The 16,306-nt window shown below is 33.5% G+C and overlaps 3 protein-coding genes across 3 annotated transcripts; 2 read left to right on the forward strand and 1 right to left on the reverse strand.

The window, feature by feature from the left end:
- Positions 1-284: 284 nt before the first annotated feature.
- Positions 285-1,610, forward strand: LOC146722357 (uncharacterized protein F54H12.2-like). Its single transcript, XM_085484914.1, has one exon. The coding sequence runs from the start codon at positions 285-287 to the stop codon at positions 1,608-1,610; it is 1,326 nt and encodes a 441-aa protein (XP_085341040.1).
- On the forward strand, positions 1,049-3,175 carry LOC146722358 (uncharacterized). The gene has a single exon (XM_085484908.1). It carries the CDS (start codon positions 1,826-1,828, stop codon positions 3,140-3,142), a length of 1,317 nt encoding a protein of 438 aa, XP_085341034.1. The 5' UTR covers positions 1,049-1,825; the 3' UTR covers positions 3,143-3,175.
- A 2,644-nt stretch (positions 3,176-5,819) lies between these two features.
- Positions 5,820-7,438, reverse strand: LOC146722359 (BCL2/adenovirus E1B 19 kDa protein-interacting protein 3-like; the record flags this gene model as incomplete). The annotated part of the gene is made up of 3 exons (XM_085484915.1): positions 5,820-6,793; positions 6,884-7,036; positions 7,347-7,438. Coding segments are annotated over 3 exons (297 nt in total), but the record flags the coding sequence as incomplete, so codon positions are not given.
- Positions 7,439-16,306: the final 8,868 nt, after the last annotated feature.

Genomic DNA, 16,306 nt, shown 5'->3' on the forward strand with positions numbered 1-16,306 from the left:
AAATCCTCGGTAACCGTGTCGCGTAAACGGCGTAAGACAAATAAGAAAAAAAGTTTATCGAAAATCAAGTCTCGTGGGAAAAAAAGAACAAATACAAAAAAAACTAAAAATAATACGAGGAAAAATCGCTCGACTGTAAAAAGGCTCAAATCGTCCGCGAAACGACGTAAAGCTAGTAGCGGTAAAAAGCGCACAGTATACGATATATTTTCATAATCACCATTATTTCTAAATACGCTTGTCCGTGACAATAACGCTGGTAGAGCGGGCGACGATAGAAAAGAATGTCATTTCTTCACACACACTCGAGCGAGTGTTTAAAGAGCGAGCTCGATCTCTTCTCTTTACCGCCCACGCAAACTAGCATCGAAAGTTCGCAATGGATTCATTACAAACCCGTGACCTCGCTTTCGGACGACTCCCCGCTAGAATTCGTCATCCCGGGTCACGGAGAAGAATATTTAGATCTCACACACACGTTACTAAGTCTTCGGGTACGCGTAGAAACCGAGCCGCTACCCGGTCTCGCCGCCGGATCAGGCGTCAACGTGGGCCCCGTAAATCATTTTCTTCATTCCATCTTCAATCAAATCGACGTGTATTTCAATCAAAAGCTCGTGTCGCCTCCAAACAACGCTTATGCGTACCGCGCGTACATCGAAGCATTGTTAAATTATTCATCGCCCGCAAAAACTTCCCATCTAACCTCGTGCTTATGGGATGCGGATACACCCGGACACATGGACGATACGGCAGGAGCGGAAGGCAATACCGCTATAGCGAGACGAGCTCGTTACATACGCGGAGGGCGCGCGCTAGATCTTATAGGTCACCTCCATTGCGACGTTTTCAATCAGGATAAATTCTTAATTAATGGCGTCGAGGTGCGGTTGAGACTCGTGCGTTCGAAAGATACGTTTTGTTTTATAGAAACTAATTGCACGTCGAAAATTCGTATACTCGATGCAAGTCTAATGGTGAGAAGAGCGAAAATAAGCTCCGGAGTATTACTAGCGCATGCTAGAATGCTGAGCAAAGTCACCGCCAAGTATCCGCTTACGAGAGTTGAAATTAAAACATTCACGATTCACAGCGGGGTTGTGGGTGAATCGTTAGATAATGTAATACTGGGACAATTGCCGAAACGAATAATAGTAGGTTTCGTCGATAATAAAGCGTTTAACGGTGACAGAAAATTGAATCCGTTTAATTTCCAAAATTACGGAATAAATTTCTTCTCGCTATACGTCGACGGTACACAAATACCCAGTAGACCGTTACAACCGGTTTTCTCGTCTCGCGAACCGCTTTACATCGAAGCTTATCATACGCTCTTCTCAGGGACGGGTATCCATTTTTTGAACGAGGGAAATTCTATAAGTAGAGATGATTATTCTCGGGGATATACGTTATTCGCTTTTGATCTTACACCCGATCTATCCGCTAATTGCGCCGGTCATTGGAATCTCGTGAAACACGGAAGTCTACGGTTAGAAGCGAGATTCGAGAAGGCGCTCACCGAAACAATTAATTGTATCGTTTACGCCGAATTCGATAATGTCATAGAAATCGATGCATCGCGTCAAGTTATCGTCGATTTTTCCGGTTAGCTTTTAACACTCGTTCACCAACATGTATTCATACACCGTAATGTAATACGCGATTAGAAAATTTTCCCCCTCCTCTTCCTTTGGAAATTTCGATGACACTTTTCACGGAGTGGAAACTATGTAACGCGCTAGAATAAATTCAGTTTTGTACGAGACACAACCAAACGCGCACGTTTCGCTAAGAGCTTGTACCTCATCAACAAAAATCTCACAATATGGACATAGTCGTCGACATACAAGGTTTCCGCGATGAAGCCAATAAATTTATCGCGAAGGAAGTCGCCGTTGTCGCGATCGATACTCCGATTGTCGAGCACTGGATTATGATGCCACCATACGCGTTTGGAAAATTACCCGCAAAAGCAAGACGAGAAAACAATTGGCTCTCACGAAATTATCACGGCATCGAGTGGTTCGACGGCTCAGTTAATCCGAAATATTTTACCTCGTATCTCCGCGAAATTGCAAGACACGCGCGCTGCATTTACGTCAGAGGTAACGAAAAAGCAAACTACTTGAGGAATTTACTTTCCAGAGATATAAATAATTTGGAGGGTACCTCACCAGCATTTAAAAATCTACCGGATGAGGAGGATATCGTACAATATTGCGGTCATCACGGGATTCGAAAATTTGGAACCTTTCATTGCGCGTTATACAATGCTTATAAATTAAAATGCTGGCTAAGTGCGCAAAATAATTGCGAGAACGTTTCGACCTCTACTGAAGCTACTTGTAGTTCTGACGAAAGTTGGGAAATTACTTTCGACGATAGCGACGATAAATACGAAACCGCCGTTTCTTGCGATGTAAATGAGAATATAACTAAAATACAAATAGAGGAAAAAAATCAGCAAAGCAACGAACAGCAGATTGAAAAAGAAGAAGAAGAGAGATTTGTGATTTCTGAATCGTCATCGACGTTGACGGACAAGAACGAAACAATTTCCATCTCGACGCAAACTGACATTGAAAACCTCTCAAAACAACTCAAGATAGAAGAAGACGCATTATCGAAAGAGGTAAAAACCGGTATTGTTCAAATAATACCGTACACTCGTTCGTATTCGGAACAAAAAAAAATGAACTCTCGCGAAATTCTACAAGCATTGCATCATCTCGATGCCAGACATGTTGGAGTCTATGCAGCCGACAGAGTTCCGAGGGTGTGGACGAGGTCGACGGCTATCGTCGCTAACACCGACAATCACGATCGACCTGGAGAACATTGGATCGCCTTCTACCTCGATGAACACGGTACAGCCACTTATTTCGACAGCTACGGATTGCCCCCCTTGTATCCAGGATTTCTCATCCGACTTCGACGAAACTCCATCATCCATCGTTGGAATATTCAACAATTACAAGGAATTTTTTCTAAGACTTGCGGACAATACTGCTGTGTATTTTTATATTATATGTGCAGCGGTTATAATCTTAATCAGTTTCTCGCTCTTTTTTCCGAAGATTGTGAATATAACGATCGTTTAATCATACACTTATTTCGTAAAATTTTTACTCACAAAAAATAAGCGAATTATAACAATATATAATATGAATTTTAGTATGAATAAATAAATTTTGTTCTGTAAAAATATTTTAAATATAATCCATATTTGTACTTTTAAAACTATTGTTCAATTTTCTTTCACTTCCTCTTTCCAGAAATTTCCTCCACATGCATGTTCCTGTTTACCTTCATTAAGCAGCGAGTTATTTTAAAATAAAATTTTATCTGACATCTTTCTAATCTACGACGATGTATTATTATTTTTTATCGTGACGCGAGTCGGAATGCTCGCCTGTACAAATATTTGCGTGTTCTTTTTTATTACCCTACGCCATTGTCAGCTACTACCTGCCACCGGTCGACCGCACGACGCTTTTCTTGGCCAAAATGTTTTTACCCCACCCCGTCTAATATCGACCATTTGATTCGACGAGCTATCCTTGCCATACGTATACCCGAACTGTTTTTACCCCACCCCCGTCCAATATCGAGCATTTGATTCGACGAGCTATCCTTGCCATACGTATACCCGAACCCCCATGCCGTACTCTACGCAACTTTAGCTTAAATACCACATCTAATCCTTAGACTAGTAAGATCTCGTTTAGCTCAACTCAACATACTAGGACCCTGCTCGGAAACACGGAGGTCCCGGGTTCAAATCCAGAGAAAATCAGAAAAAATAAAAAATAAAAATTCTCATCCCCACCTTTCGGGGCCAGTCGCCATTTTTTTTTCCCCCAACACCCTTTCCCCCTAACACCCACACTCGGAAAAGCCAGACGCCGGTGGTGGGGGAAAGATAAGATAAGACCCGGCGCCAGACGGGTCGGTGGTGGGGGTTTGTTTTGACGGGCCATACCTGCCATTATACTACTTCGGGAAAAGGACTTGTTAAAACGATAATGTAAGTTGAAAGATTTTTTTAATTTTCTCTGACATTGATTAATTCGCGTATTATATCCGTAGCATGCTCAAATGTCGCATAACTTGGCATCTCAGACCAATCGCCTTGCATATCTATTGGTCAACAGCGAAGAATCGTTTCAATTTATATTTTAATATTTAACTAACTTTGTATTTTTAACATTTAACTTTGTATTTTAATATTTTAACTTTTATGTATTGATAAAGACTGTAGTGCAGTCGAAACGTTTACAATTTATATCGATTCTGTAACGGAATGTTAATTTAATTATTTAACTATTAATAAAAATTTTTACACCTTATTTATTTGCTCGTTCAGTTGGCCTACTATATATGATTTGTTTGACTCTTTATATCTTCTGTGGTAGTAAATGTTTAAGTTTCCGGGCGGTTCTGGCAATTTTAATCAGAGAAGGAAAATAATATAGTATAGAAAGGCGCGAGAAAATTTTATTGAGGTATATTAATTAATTATGCCAGAAATGGATTAGATTCTGCAGAAAGAAGCGACCCAATTTCAAATAATTTTTTTATAACACTTGTACAATATGCAAATGAATATTAACAATGAAAGTCTTAATTCTAATTGTTTGGTTACCTATTTGGTTGAAATAGCAATTTGAAAAATATATACAATATGACAGTAAATGTACATCCGTTTTTTAAATTTATGTTAAAGTATGAAACGTGGACATTTAATTTGAATAAGGAATTCAAATTTTAATTTACAGTTTTAATATTTACTTTTTTATTTTGATCATTTGTTTGTTTGTTTATGATTAGATAAAAAAAGTAACAAAATGGTGGGTGTGCTCCGTTTTCTTCCCTCCTTGACCTTTTTTTTTTTTGGTTTTCGAGCGTTAGTCTTATTGTCAAGTACGCGGAAGTATTTAACATATAAGTAATTCAAAGGTTTCAGGAATCGTAAGAACTATTGATCTTTCATAATTTCCGCAAATGAATACACCACTCTTCATAGGCTTTTTATTAAAATCTTTTAATAAATATGCAACAACACTGCATTTTATTCATGATAAGCTTTTTGATATGTGAGATATTATTTATTATATGATTTACAATACCAAACGACCTACTTAAATACTTTTTTTTTGTTTCTTACCTCCATGTACGTCCCAAACTTGTAGCTCATTTTTATTTTTAATTTCTATTTTTTAGCTTCAGCGAGTTAAACTCAAGGCGGACTCATCAGTCACGGATTTTATTTAAGAGGCGTAAATGGGTTGAGTACATGTTTTATATATTGTTCCCCGATTGGCCTTTATTCTGAGTGATTACAAGCAATGCAGATCTGGCTTTATTTGTCCTAGCTAATAATTTAGAACAGTATTTCATACTTTCGAAACTTTGTTTCAAAAAAATGATTAGATAATTTTTTAAATTTTAATTTTTCTTAAATATAATTATAAGGTAGGTACACGTTAATTCAAGTGACAAAAAAAATTTTTGTGTAAAAATTCCAATAAACCCGTGCCGTTTTTCCAAAATTCGATTTTTGAGAGTCAAATTACAAAGCAGAACAAAGATTAGGGCACAATTTCAAAAAAGTAATTAATGCAAACTATTTATGAAAATTGAATACTTCATCATAAGTATGCACTTATAAAACCCTTTATTCTTTGAAGCGCTCTTATGTATAAATTATCCATAATTAAAACTTTAAATTTTAGCAAAGATAAACAGCTTCAAAAAAATATATTGATGGAAAGAGAATCGAATATTTGACACAACGCTAAAAAGTCACCAACGCCAACTACTATATACGGAATACGATTATTATTATGCGTATGACAACATACATACAATATTACAAAATAATTGCTTATAAAAAGTACGTTGAATATCATTATTGTAAATTAAATAACGCGCAACTTATCTAAGAATATGGAAAGAAAATCTGTTAATTCACATAACAGGAATTGCGTTGCTGATTTTGCAAATAAAAAACGTATGCACAATTTCTAACATGTATTTAGCATTATCTAAATATCCAAATATGACTTACCTAAATCACTAATACAAGTGACATATTTTTTTCAATCTGTCACAGTTTTAATCGATACTCATTTCTAATTGAAACTCAAAAAGATTATTCCGCAAAATTCATTTGTGCATATGTTCGATAAGTTAGTGATTATACTACTATCTCCATCCATTTCCTCATCTAAAGTACAAAATCGATCTTCGAAAGCATCATATCGTCGCAAATTTCTTTTACTGAAAAATGTAGCATATACATATCACACATTCGCAAAACGTTTCCATACAAACTCTAGCTTCTCCAAAATGTACACGTTAAAAATTATTCTTTCAACTTCTTTTATGGGATTATTTAATTAATAAGCAAAAATTATGTAATATTTTCACCGGCAAAAAAATTCCTCAGTTTTAAATTACGAAATGCATTATATAGTATAATATATAGAATGCGTTTTTTGAGTTCTTCGATTCAAAATAAACGGAATTTTTCACCGATGAAAATATTACATAACTTTTATAATACAAAGTGCTAATATTATAAATCGGGACAATCGAATTATGTGCTGCGTGTTTACTGTTTTTAGGCTCGATCGCCCACCGACTTGTTCAGTCTTTCTTGCATCTCTAGCCTTCCCCACCGTGTCAGATTCAACCGTGACCAAATCCTGATGCTGACACACCCCAAAATCATCTTCTTCACTCAATGGCGACGCGGGACATCATCAAGCTCCGCCTAGTGAGCAAAACGCTACAACAGAAGTCAGCGAGCCTAATTAGCAATATAAGAGCGTGCGACAATTAACATAACACGCTTCAAGCACGTTACAAGTAACTTTACCCTAGACCGGTGCCGATGAGCAGAGACAAAAGATTCGTAAAGAATAGGGTGTAAATGACCTCCTTGGAAAACAATCCGTTTTTGCCAACCTTTGCGGTGCGGATGCTGTATGTTTTCCTCTTACTGCCCAAGGGATGCTTAAATTTCCAGTCTCTGTAAAAAGATAAGGCAGATCGTCGAGGTGACTGCGGACGCGTGGCGAAATTTCTTTTACAAATGTACGATGTAATTTGCGGATAAATGTTTCAGAATATGACATAACTAAAATTAGCATGCTAACTTTTAATGCATCTTCCTTGATTTACTTATATATATGTATATCATAGACATTCAAGTGTAACAGCAATTTGTTAAAAATAATCAATAGCAATTTTAATCATAATAAATAATTAATAATGCAAAAAGCATAAAAAAATCTATTTTCACACAAAGACATTTAACTGTCAAATCGAGAATATCATACTTTGGCGGCGCCTGGTCCGGTCGCGAGCTCCATTCGTAGATCCAATCCGTGTTCTTTTCTAGAAGTTCGCCCTCCTGCAAATACGTATTTCGTTAAACTTTCGTAGCGATCGACGGAAAAAATTTCGCTTCGTCTAGCAGGAAAAAAACGAGGAAAACTACAAATCAATCGTTTCAGAAAGACATCAAAGGAGAGGGAGATCGACGATGATAGGCAGAAAAGAACAGGGTTGAGTAAGTTAATAATTTTTTAAACGAAGTTAAGTTAAAGTTAGTTTACTTATAAAATTAATTTAGTTAAGTTAAAAGTTGCACGAACAAAAATGAACTCAGTTAAAGTTTTAAAATTTATAAAAACAAATAATAAAGAAATTTTGATTTTTATATAGAAATGTATTTTTTGGCGATTACAATTGATGACAAATGAACATATAATAATTAATTTTACTTTAATTTAAAATAACGCGAATACGTTTATAACTTATCAAAAACAATAATGGTATTCAGAGATAAAAAAAATTGGAAGTTAAAATTAATACATTTTAAATTAACTAAGCTAAGTTAAAAGTTATTACTTATAACTTTGAACTAATTAATTAGTTATTACCCAACCTTGGAAAAGAATAAGTGCGACAAAGCATGCCTCTATATGAATGGCGATCGCGTCGTGTGGAAAAGTGAATGTTCAAGGATGACCTTTGTGTGTCGCAGTATATGTATATCGGATTCAATATGCGCAGATTATTGTGCAAGGAAAGGTGCGCGGACAGTAAACAACAATGTTTTGCGATAGCTCAGAAAAGTCTAAATCGATGCTGTAAAATAAGAAGCGAAGAACTTTCTGACACAAAGTAAATCTTCCGAAAACTCTCAGGGACATTTTTCTCTGGCAAGATTTATCTTCTTCTAAAATAGATTTTCGTCTCTGAAAATAGAACATTTGTAGTTGCTTCTATTTTCAACTGGGTCAACGATTTAATGCGCAATATGGAGTACAAGAATATACGGACACACGTACATACAGATAATTTTATAAACCACTACACATTTTATAGATATACAAGATGTGATTAAAAATAGTAGCAGTGCTTATGTGTGGGTGGCATATATACAAATGTGTCGATAGCAAAATTAAAATACTTGGCTTGTCTTCATTTTACGATATTCTATAATCGGCCAATTACATTAATTCTCCTCTTACATTAAGAAAAAGAAAGTACTGCGCGTGTTGACGATAAAGAAAATTAAATGAGAAATAAAAGTTTGATACTGATAATTTCTCGAATTGAATCGACATTTGATACGTACAAAGTTGCGCTTTGTATTGCTATCATTTATGTGTTTCTGTCAGGAGGTTGGACGAGAGATCGTCAAAACTGTTGGTCGCAATATATTCATTATATAGAAGACAAATGACCCGACCATCATGCAGCAGATAAATCCAATCTTCTTAACAATGACGACTATACACAATCGTTTCTTTATTTGGATAATTAAATTTAGCAATACATATTTTTTGCGCTATTTTGTCAATCATTAAACGATGTATATAATTCATATTTAAAATACGCTCCGCAATTCCATCATCAAATAAAAATTTATCGAATCGAAATATCCATTAAAAAGTAATAAATATTAATTTAAATACGAAATTGAATAAGAGAAAGCTATTTAAAAATTCGTTCGTTCATTTTACTAATGTAAAAAATATATAAAAAATATAGGCAGAATATTTTGTGTGCTTATTGTACCTTATATTTTCATATATTCCAGTTACTATATCGTTTCAAAATATTTCTAAGTTATTATCTTTTTTCTTGTTTTACACAGTTTATTTTTTCTGTCGCAATATCTGAATGGCAGTGTTTACGGTTGTATAGGAAGCACTGGCATTTTTAAGATAAAGCTTAATCCCTCGAAATGATTCACGGAGCTATCAATCAATGCAAAGATTATGCGTGTAAACGCGTGTTATCGCGACATGATTTGTAGCTTTACGAGATCATCATTCGCCGGATTATCGGCGGTCAAAAGACATCAATGATCAGGTAAACAGGAGAATGACGATAAAACATCAGATTGCGAATTCCTTGCCTTCACCGTATATTGATTTCAATTGCATTCAATCGGGAACACACACAGAAATATCGAGAAAACAATGTCACCTCATAAATATATGAGATCAGTTTTGTCAGGTAAAATCGATAACCTGCAGAGATAACTCAATAATCGAACGTATCGAAGAACGATATTTATTTCCAACGCACATATCATGTCATTAGCTACTTTAATTTTATTGTCTCTTTGAAAAGAAAATGTAATATACATGTGAGATCAATTAATAATTATATAGAGAATTATATTATATAAAAGTAAGATTATAAAAATATTATTTATACTTACAAAAATAACCATAATTTGTGCTCGTGCACTTAATTCAAAGCTTTATCGCGACTCAAACAAGCACGTAAAAAAAACGGCGTTGCTTTCGTGCAATATGTCGCGAAACTGCACACGCAACTGCGATGCAATTTAATGAAAAATGATCGATATGCATATTTGCGTGTGTAAGGACATTTCTTACAAATGTTAAGAATTTAGTGAAGTCCTCAATGTAAATATAAATTTTCATTTCAAGAAAAAAAAAATAATCAAATGATAATGTTTTAAGAAAAATTAATTTTTTGTCGTTTACATACGTAATTTCATGGGGAAAAATTAGTCACCATAGCTTAGCTGTCTCTATATTACAACCTAAAATTTAGTTATCATTTATTTTTAGCTATGGTAACAAAAATTATATATATATTTTTTTAGCTTAAACGGAAAATCCTGTAGTTAAAAAATATTAGCTAGTCATATAGCTAATTTAAGGCAAGGATAACTAAATTTCATGGGTCATAGCGTAAATTTAGCAATAATAGAATTTTTTCCATGGTTTGTGATCCAATACAAGTTATTAAAATAAATTTCAATTGAGATTGTTATTTTAGTAAATTTCCCCGGATCCATGAAGGCAAAAAATATTGAGGCCAAGTCGCTGAATCGGGAACCCTTTTTTTTTTCTCAAATATACTTCGTTAAATTCCCCTTAAATCTTATGATTAGTTTTTTCTCGATTAGGGGACGTCCCCGTCGTCAATCGTGAAAAGCGCGAGTTTGCCGCCGTTATAAATAACTTTTACGACTGCTTTTTCCTTCTCATCATCTTCCTTGGATCTTGTAGATCGTATTAAGACATGTTGTTAAGACAGCAATGATACAAAAATAATAAAAAGAATGTCAAAGTGCGATGTGATACAAGTTTAAATATCAGAGTCTAAAAAGCGCGAAAAGTAAATGATTCATTTTGATAATCGGTTTCTATCAAGTATGATGTATCTAAAGACATTTTTCTATTTCTGTTTTTTAATTTATTAACATTAAAGTTTTTTTATTATACTGATTAATTATATCATTATACCATATAATTCTTTTAATGTTCGAGAAAATACAGGTAGACAGAAGAAAAGCTTCTAGGTAGCCAGATAACAAAAAGAGGAAGAAACACAGATGCGAAAACCAGATGTGTTGGATTAGAGAATCGTGATCCGGCTAATCTTGGATTAGTTTCTTCTGTTAAAATTTCTATGCTCTATTTATTCGCCTCTGGCTTAATCCAATAATAGAATAATAATATCGCTCTAAATAAATAATCGTTTAGCTTTGTCAAAGGTGTAAAATTTTCCAAAAATAAATTATAAAATAAAATATGCATTCTAATCGTATTCATTCTCTTTGTGATCGCAAGAAAAGGCCGAAAACAAAACGCGCGATTCGAATTTACCCCCATTTACCCCCCAGGGTTATTTCCCTTCATCCGCGCGAGAGGGAAATTTAATTTTAAACGCTCGATCGATCCAATTTCGAACATTTCCTGCCAAAAAAAGACCACGCCTTTCGCGCTAATTACGCTGTCGGTTTCTTTTTTTCCTTCACAGGACGCGTCGAGAGAACTCAATTCCATCGTCGCGTCATGGATCGATGTGTGTTGGCTCAGCATCCGAAAGGAGAATGGATTCGCACACCGAGCCGGCCGACGTTCGTGCATGGCCGTGAGCTCGACACGACCGGCGATTGGCCAGTCGATACTACGACGTTCTCGAGAATATATGCCTCTCCTCTCTTCATCTCGGTCTCTCGCTTTTTTTCTCTCATCTCGGAAGCGCGCAATAGCCGTGAAACGTTCGCGACGGTTTCATTAACAATACTACCGTATGCGAGTTGTTGTCCCAGCGCGCTAAAGATTTAACTACTTATAACGTTACTGTCCCTCGATCGTAGATTTCCCGACTCGAATCGAAAATTACGCGGTTGGCGGAAAAGACTCTCCGTGTTTGTTGGTCGAGTCGCTTTTTTCGTCAATTAATTTTTTTATATTATTTGTCAAGAGTTTTTAGGTTCGGAAATAAATAATTTTCTCTAAACGAGATTTAATCTCGGAAAGAGAGAAGGAGAGTAATTCTAGAGGAGCCTCAACCGCGCGAGTGCAATGATCGCAAAATCGCGGTTACTTCACGATCGCGCGGCTATATATAGATGAAATCATATGTGGTTTGTTCCTGACACTAATTACACTTCCCGGATGAATTGGGGAGAGAAATTCTCTCAGCCAAAGTGATTATTCACATAATTATATTAATTTTCACACAATATAATTTTGATAACTAAAGTTTCCTGTAAAATATAATTCAACGCCCAAGCACACATTAATTAATGTATATTTTACTGGGGTTTAAACGTAAGAAAGGATACATAAAACGCGTTTTTTTTCGTCGTAAAATTTCGCACGCAATGCACAACGGGGCCGAAAGGAGCGATAGCTGAGGGGCGGGGACGCTTTTTAAAAATGGGCGTTTGCCCCCTCTGCACTGTTTTTTATTAAGTCGCAGTCTTTAATGCCCCCTCGTTCAATGGTACGTGGTTGGGGTCGCGACAAAACTATCCCCGAAAAATTTAACCGGCCCCTCTGTCATTGGGTGACTTCGTCAAAAAAGTTTTTTACGCCTAAAACCACAATTCCCACCAAAAGCCCCTTACCGATTTGATAATTAAGACAGGCCTTTTTCTTCATTTGAAAAATGTTTTCCAAAAAAAAATATTTAAAATTTTTTTTAAAAACCCATAAAATATCATACCCAACAAAAAGTCTACGCAGAAAGATTAAAATTAGACACGACAAAAAATTTTTTAACCCTTGGGGGTAAACCCTTTTAATTTTAAAATTATTTCGTCAATTAAAAAAAATAAAATAAAAAAACATATAAGAATTGTTAAAATTAAAATATAAAAATATTAAATCAACAAAACCTTTTAATTTTTTTTTTTAATTTTAAAAATATTTTTTTTAAAATTAAAAAAAAAAATTTAGTTGAAGGTAGTCAAATTAAAAAATTTTTTTTTAAATGAACAAATTAAATAAAAAAAATATATTTTTTTCTTCCAAAATAATATTGCGCGAAAGAAAATTTGGGGAAAAAAGGGTGAAAAAGTATATTTGGCTTAAATACTAAAATATTTTTTTTAATTAAAAAAAATTTAAATTTGGGGTTAAAAGGGGTTTGTAATTAAAAAATTTTTTTTCAGTGAACAAAAAAAATGGAAAGAAAAAAATTTAAATTTTTTTCGGGGTAATATTCCGAAAAAAATTGCTTAAGAATTTGTTTAATCCAAACGTTCTTTTTCTTTGCGCGTCTAAAAATAATTACGAAATAAAATTCCCGGGCATAAATCGGGAAAATTTTGTCGTAATTTCTTCTTTCTATTTTTTTATAGTCACGGGATTAAACAGCCAAAATTTCGAATAATCGGGGAAAATAAATTCGCGTCCCCGGAAAGTTTACTAAAATATTACTAGTTTGGGGTAAAATTAAAAAAGAAAATATAAAAAATTTTAAACCATACGTTGGGAATTTTCAACCGGGTTTACCCCCGGGGGGTTTTTAAAGCGATCGGGGCGAATACATTTACTTCGGATTGAAAAAAACCCCGGTTTTTCGAGGGGGATCAAAAAAGAAATAAAACAAAAGGGATTATGCATTGTCGGGTTAAAAACCCAAAGTGATCCCTTTTGATTGTTTTGAAAATCTTAAAATCTTTTTTTTATACTGGATCCAAAGGAACAAATCGCAACTTTCGTGGCACGATTTTTTTAATTGGGCATAACAATTTAAATTTTTTACCCCGCATCCTATGTACAAATTTTTGTTATTATTAGTTTTTTTCCGACTTATCTTTATTTCTCACCTTTAAATTTGAATTTTCTTAAAGGCTTTTTTAAATGAAAGAAAATAAAATTTGCAGGTTCCCGACTGATGAAAATTTTGGGAAAAAAATGAGGCAGTAAAATTTCAGCGTTTTTCCCCAAAATTAAATTTTTATGGTATTGGTTTAAGTAATTTAAACGCGAAAAAGAAAAAAGTGGGAAGCACTTTCGTTAAAAAAAACATTCCATGTTAAAAAAAATTTAAAAACGGAAAAAAAAAAAGAGGGGAGGAAAAAAAGGAAATGATAAGAGATCTTGAAATACATATAATTTTTGTTTTCTAATTTTAGCTCTTTGTTTTAAACTTGTTTATAAGGGAAATAAAATTTTTACCTATTTTTAGATGAAAATTTTTGCTTATATAAATAGGGGGAAGTCATTTCTAAAAAATTTTCCCTTAAATTACTACGGCCCATTTTCTAACCCCTAATAGTTTGTAAAAACACGATATATCATCTACAACTTCTTTTCATGAAACCCAAAATAAAAGGAAAAAATTTTGCACACTTTAATTTACAAAATTTTTTTACTTTACCTACAAAAGAAACATTTTTATTTTTAATGTTAGCATGTACAAAAAAAAAATTTTAAAATTTTTTAAATAAATTTATTTAAATAGTTTTTTTTTTCCCCATTTATTTGGAAACGAATAAATTTCATTTTTCTTTTTGAAAAGGGTTTCTATAAACAAATAAAAATTTTTTCACGGCCCAATCAATATTTTTTCAAATAAAATTTGGAAAAAAAGAAATAACGAAATAATATTTATTTGAATTAAATAATTTTGGGTTCAGTGTTATACAAAAAAAACCGAAAGAAAAACTTTTAAATTTAAAATTTTTCAAAAAATATTTAATAAAATTTTTTCATACCCAAAGGAAGAAAAGGGTTTGGGGGGAAAAAAAACGGGGGGGACTTAAAAAAATTCCGCGAATAAAAAACAATAAAAATTTTTGCATGGGGCCCAAAAATCACATTTTAAAAAATTAGTACGTCTTTTTTGACCAAAAAGCCCAAAAGGGGACGACATCGTTAAAAAAATACGGGGAATGACTCATGGAAAAACTTATACGGGGCGTCCAAAAGCCCCAAACCATTTGTTTTCGTCGTTATTTTATAAAACCTTTGCCAAAAACACTTAAACTTTTTCTAAAGACAAAGATGCTCTATTTTCGTTTTTCCGGAAAAAAAATCAAGCGTACCAACTTTATCAAAAAGAACGAATCATATGACTCCGCGCGGAATTTTCCCCTGAAATTTCTAATCTCGTATCGCGATAAAAAAAGATTTTCTCCGCGGGGTAAAAAGGGTCAAAAAGGAGGTTTTTTAAAATGGGGTTATCCTGCTTTTAAAAAAAAACTACCCGGGAAAAGTATTTCTACGGTCCCGCAAAAAAAACACGAAGAAATCGTTTGTTTAAAAGCCCCAATGAAAAATGTAAATTAAAAAATGGTGAAAAATTTTTATACAGGGAAGAATTTTTCTCTTTTAAATATTTCAAAATAAAGGGCGGGTTTTTTTTTCATACAAATTATCAAAGCTTATCGGACATTTTGTCTTTCCGACTTTTCTAAAATAAATTTTTATAATTTTAAAATATGGACAAAAATTTTATTCTTTCCAAATAATTTTTCGTTGAAAAAAAAACTGGGGTTTCAATTGATTAAAAAATGGGGGGAAAATCGCTGTTTCCCAATTTGGCCCCTTTTTACTAATTTTGGGGAAAAAATTAATCTGAATTTCATCGTCTCGCCCCTTTTAACAAATTAATGAATTTTTTAAAAAGAAAGGTCGAAAAAATTACCAAGGGGATTTCTCGAAAATTTAACGTCTGGTTTTTTTTTCTATACAAAATCTATGCTTGCGAAAAACGCCCAAACCGAAAAAACCTGAAAGGGATGTTACGTGTAAACTTTTCGAATTTTCTTGAAAATCGTGCGGGGGGCCCAAAAGGGGAGGAAAATTTTGGGTAATTAACATACATTAGAGGCCAACCCTTATACATTAATACGCCGAAAAGCTGTATCTTTTAAACTCACCGGGCTTTCCGTATTAAATATTATGGGGTAAATCGCATTTTCCCCAAAAATTTTTTCAACTCGGGGGTTCTCCCCCCGGTGGCCACAAACGGTTGTACACATAATTCGAAGAAAAACCCAAATTTATTCGAATTCAACGGTTCTTGCTATCTGCGAACACTTTCTCTTAATGTATATACGCATTGAATCCCCCCAAAAATCGGTTTAAAAATTTGCGTCGTGAATCCGCAAATAAATTTTCCCAATTTAAATTCAAAAAAATTTTTATTTTTGACTTTGGGAAGTTTTTGCATATTAAACGTAAAGAATATACACTAAAGGAATTTTAAATTTCCTTTTAAAAACACTGAAAAAAAAATTTGTTTTAAATTTACTAAATCTTTTTAAATAAATTTTTATTTTTTAAAATTTTAAAACCCATAAAAAAAATTTAAAATTAAAAAAACATAAAATTTTAAAAAAAAAATATTTGACTTAAAATTTGTTAATTTTTGGGTTAATTAAAAAATTTTTTTTTTAGTGGTAAAAAAAGGAAAATTTTAAATGAAAAATTTTCATATATATAGCAAAACGGGGTTTTAAAAAGAAAAAAATTCAAAAAAATAAAAATAAAAAATT

Source organism: Nylanderia fulva, unplaced genomic scaffold, assembly GCF_048542155.1.
Source record: "Nylanderia fulva isolate GAGA-0341 unplaced genomic scaffold, ASM4854215v1 Scaffold325, whole genome shotgun sequence".
NCBI classification, from domain to species: Eukaryota; Metazoa; Arthropoda; class Insecta; order Hymenoptera; family Formicidae; genus Nylanderia; species Nylanderia fulva.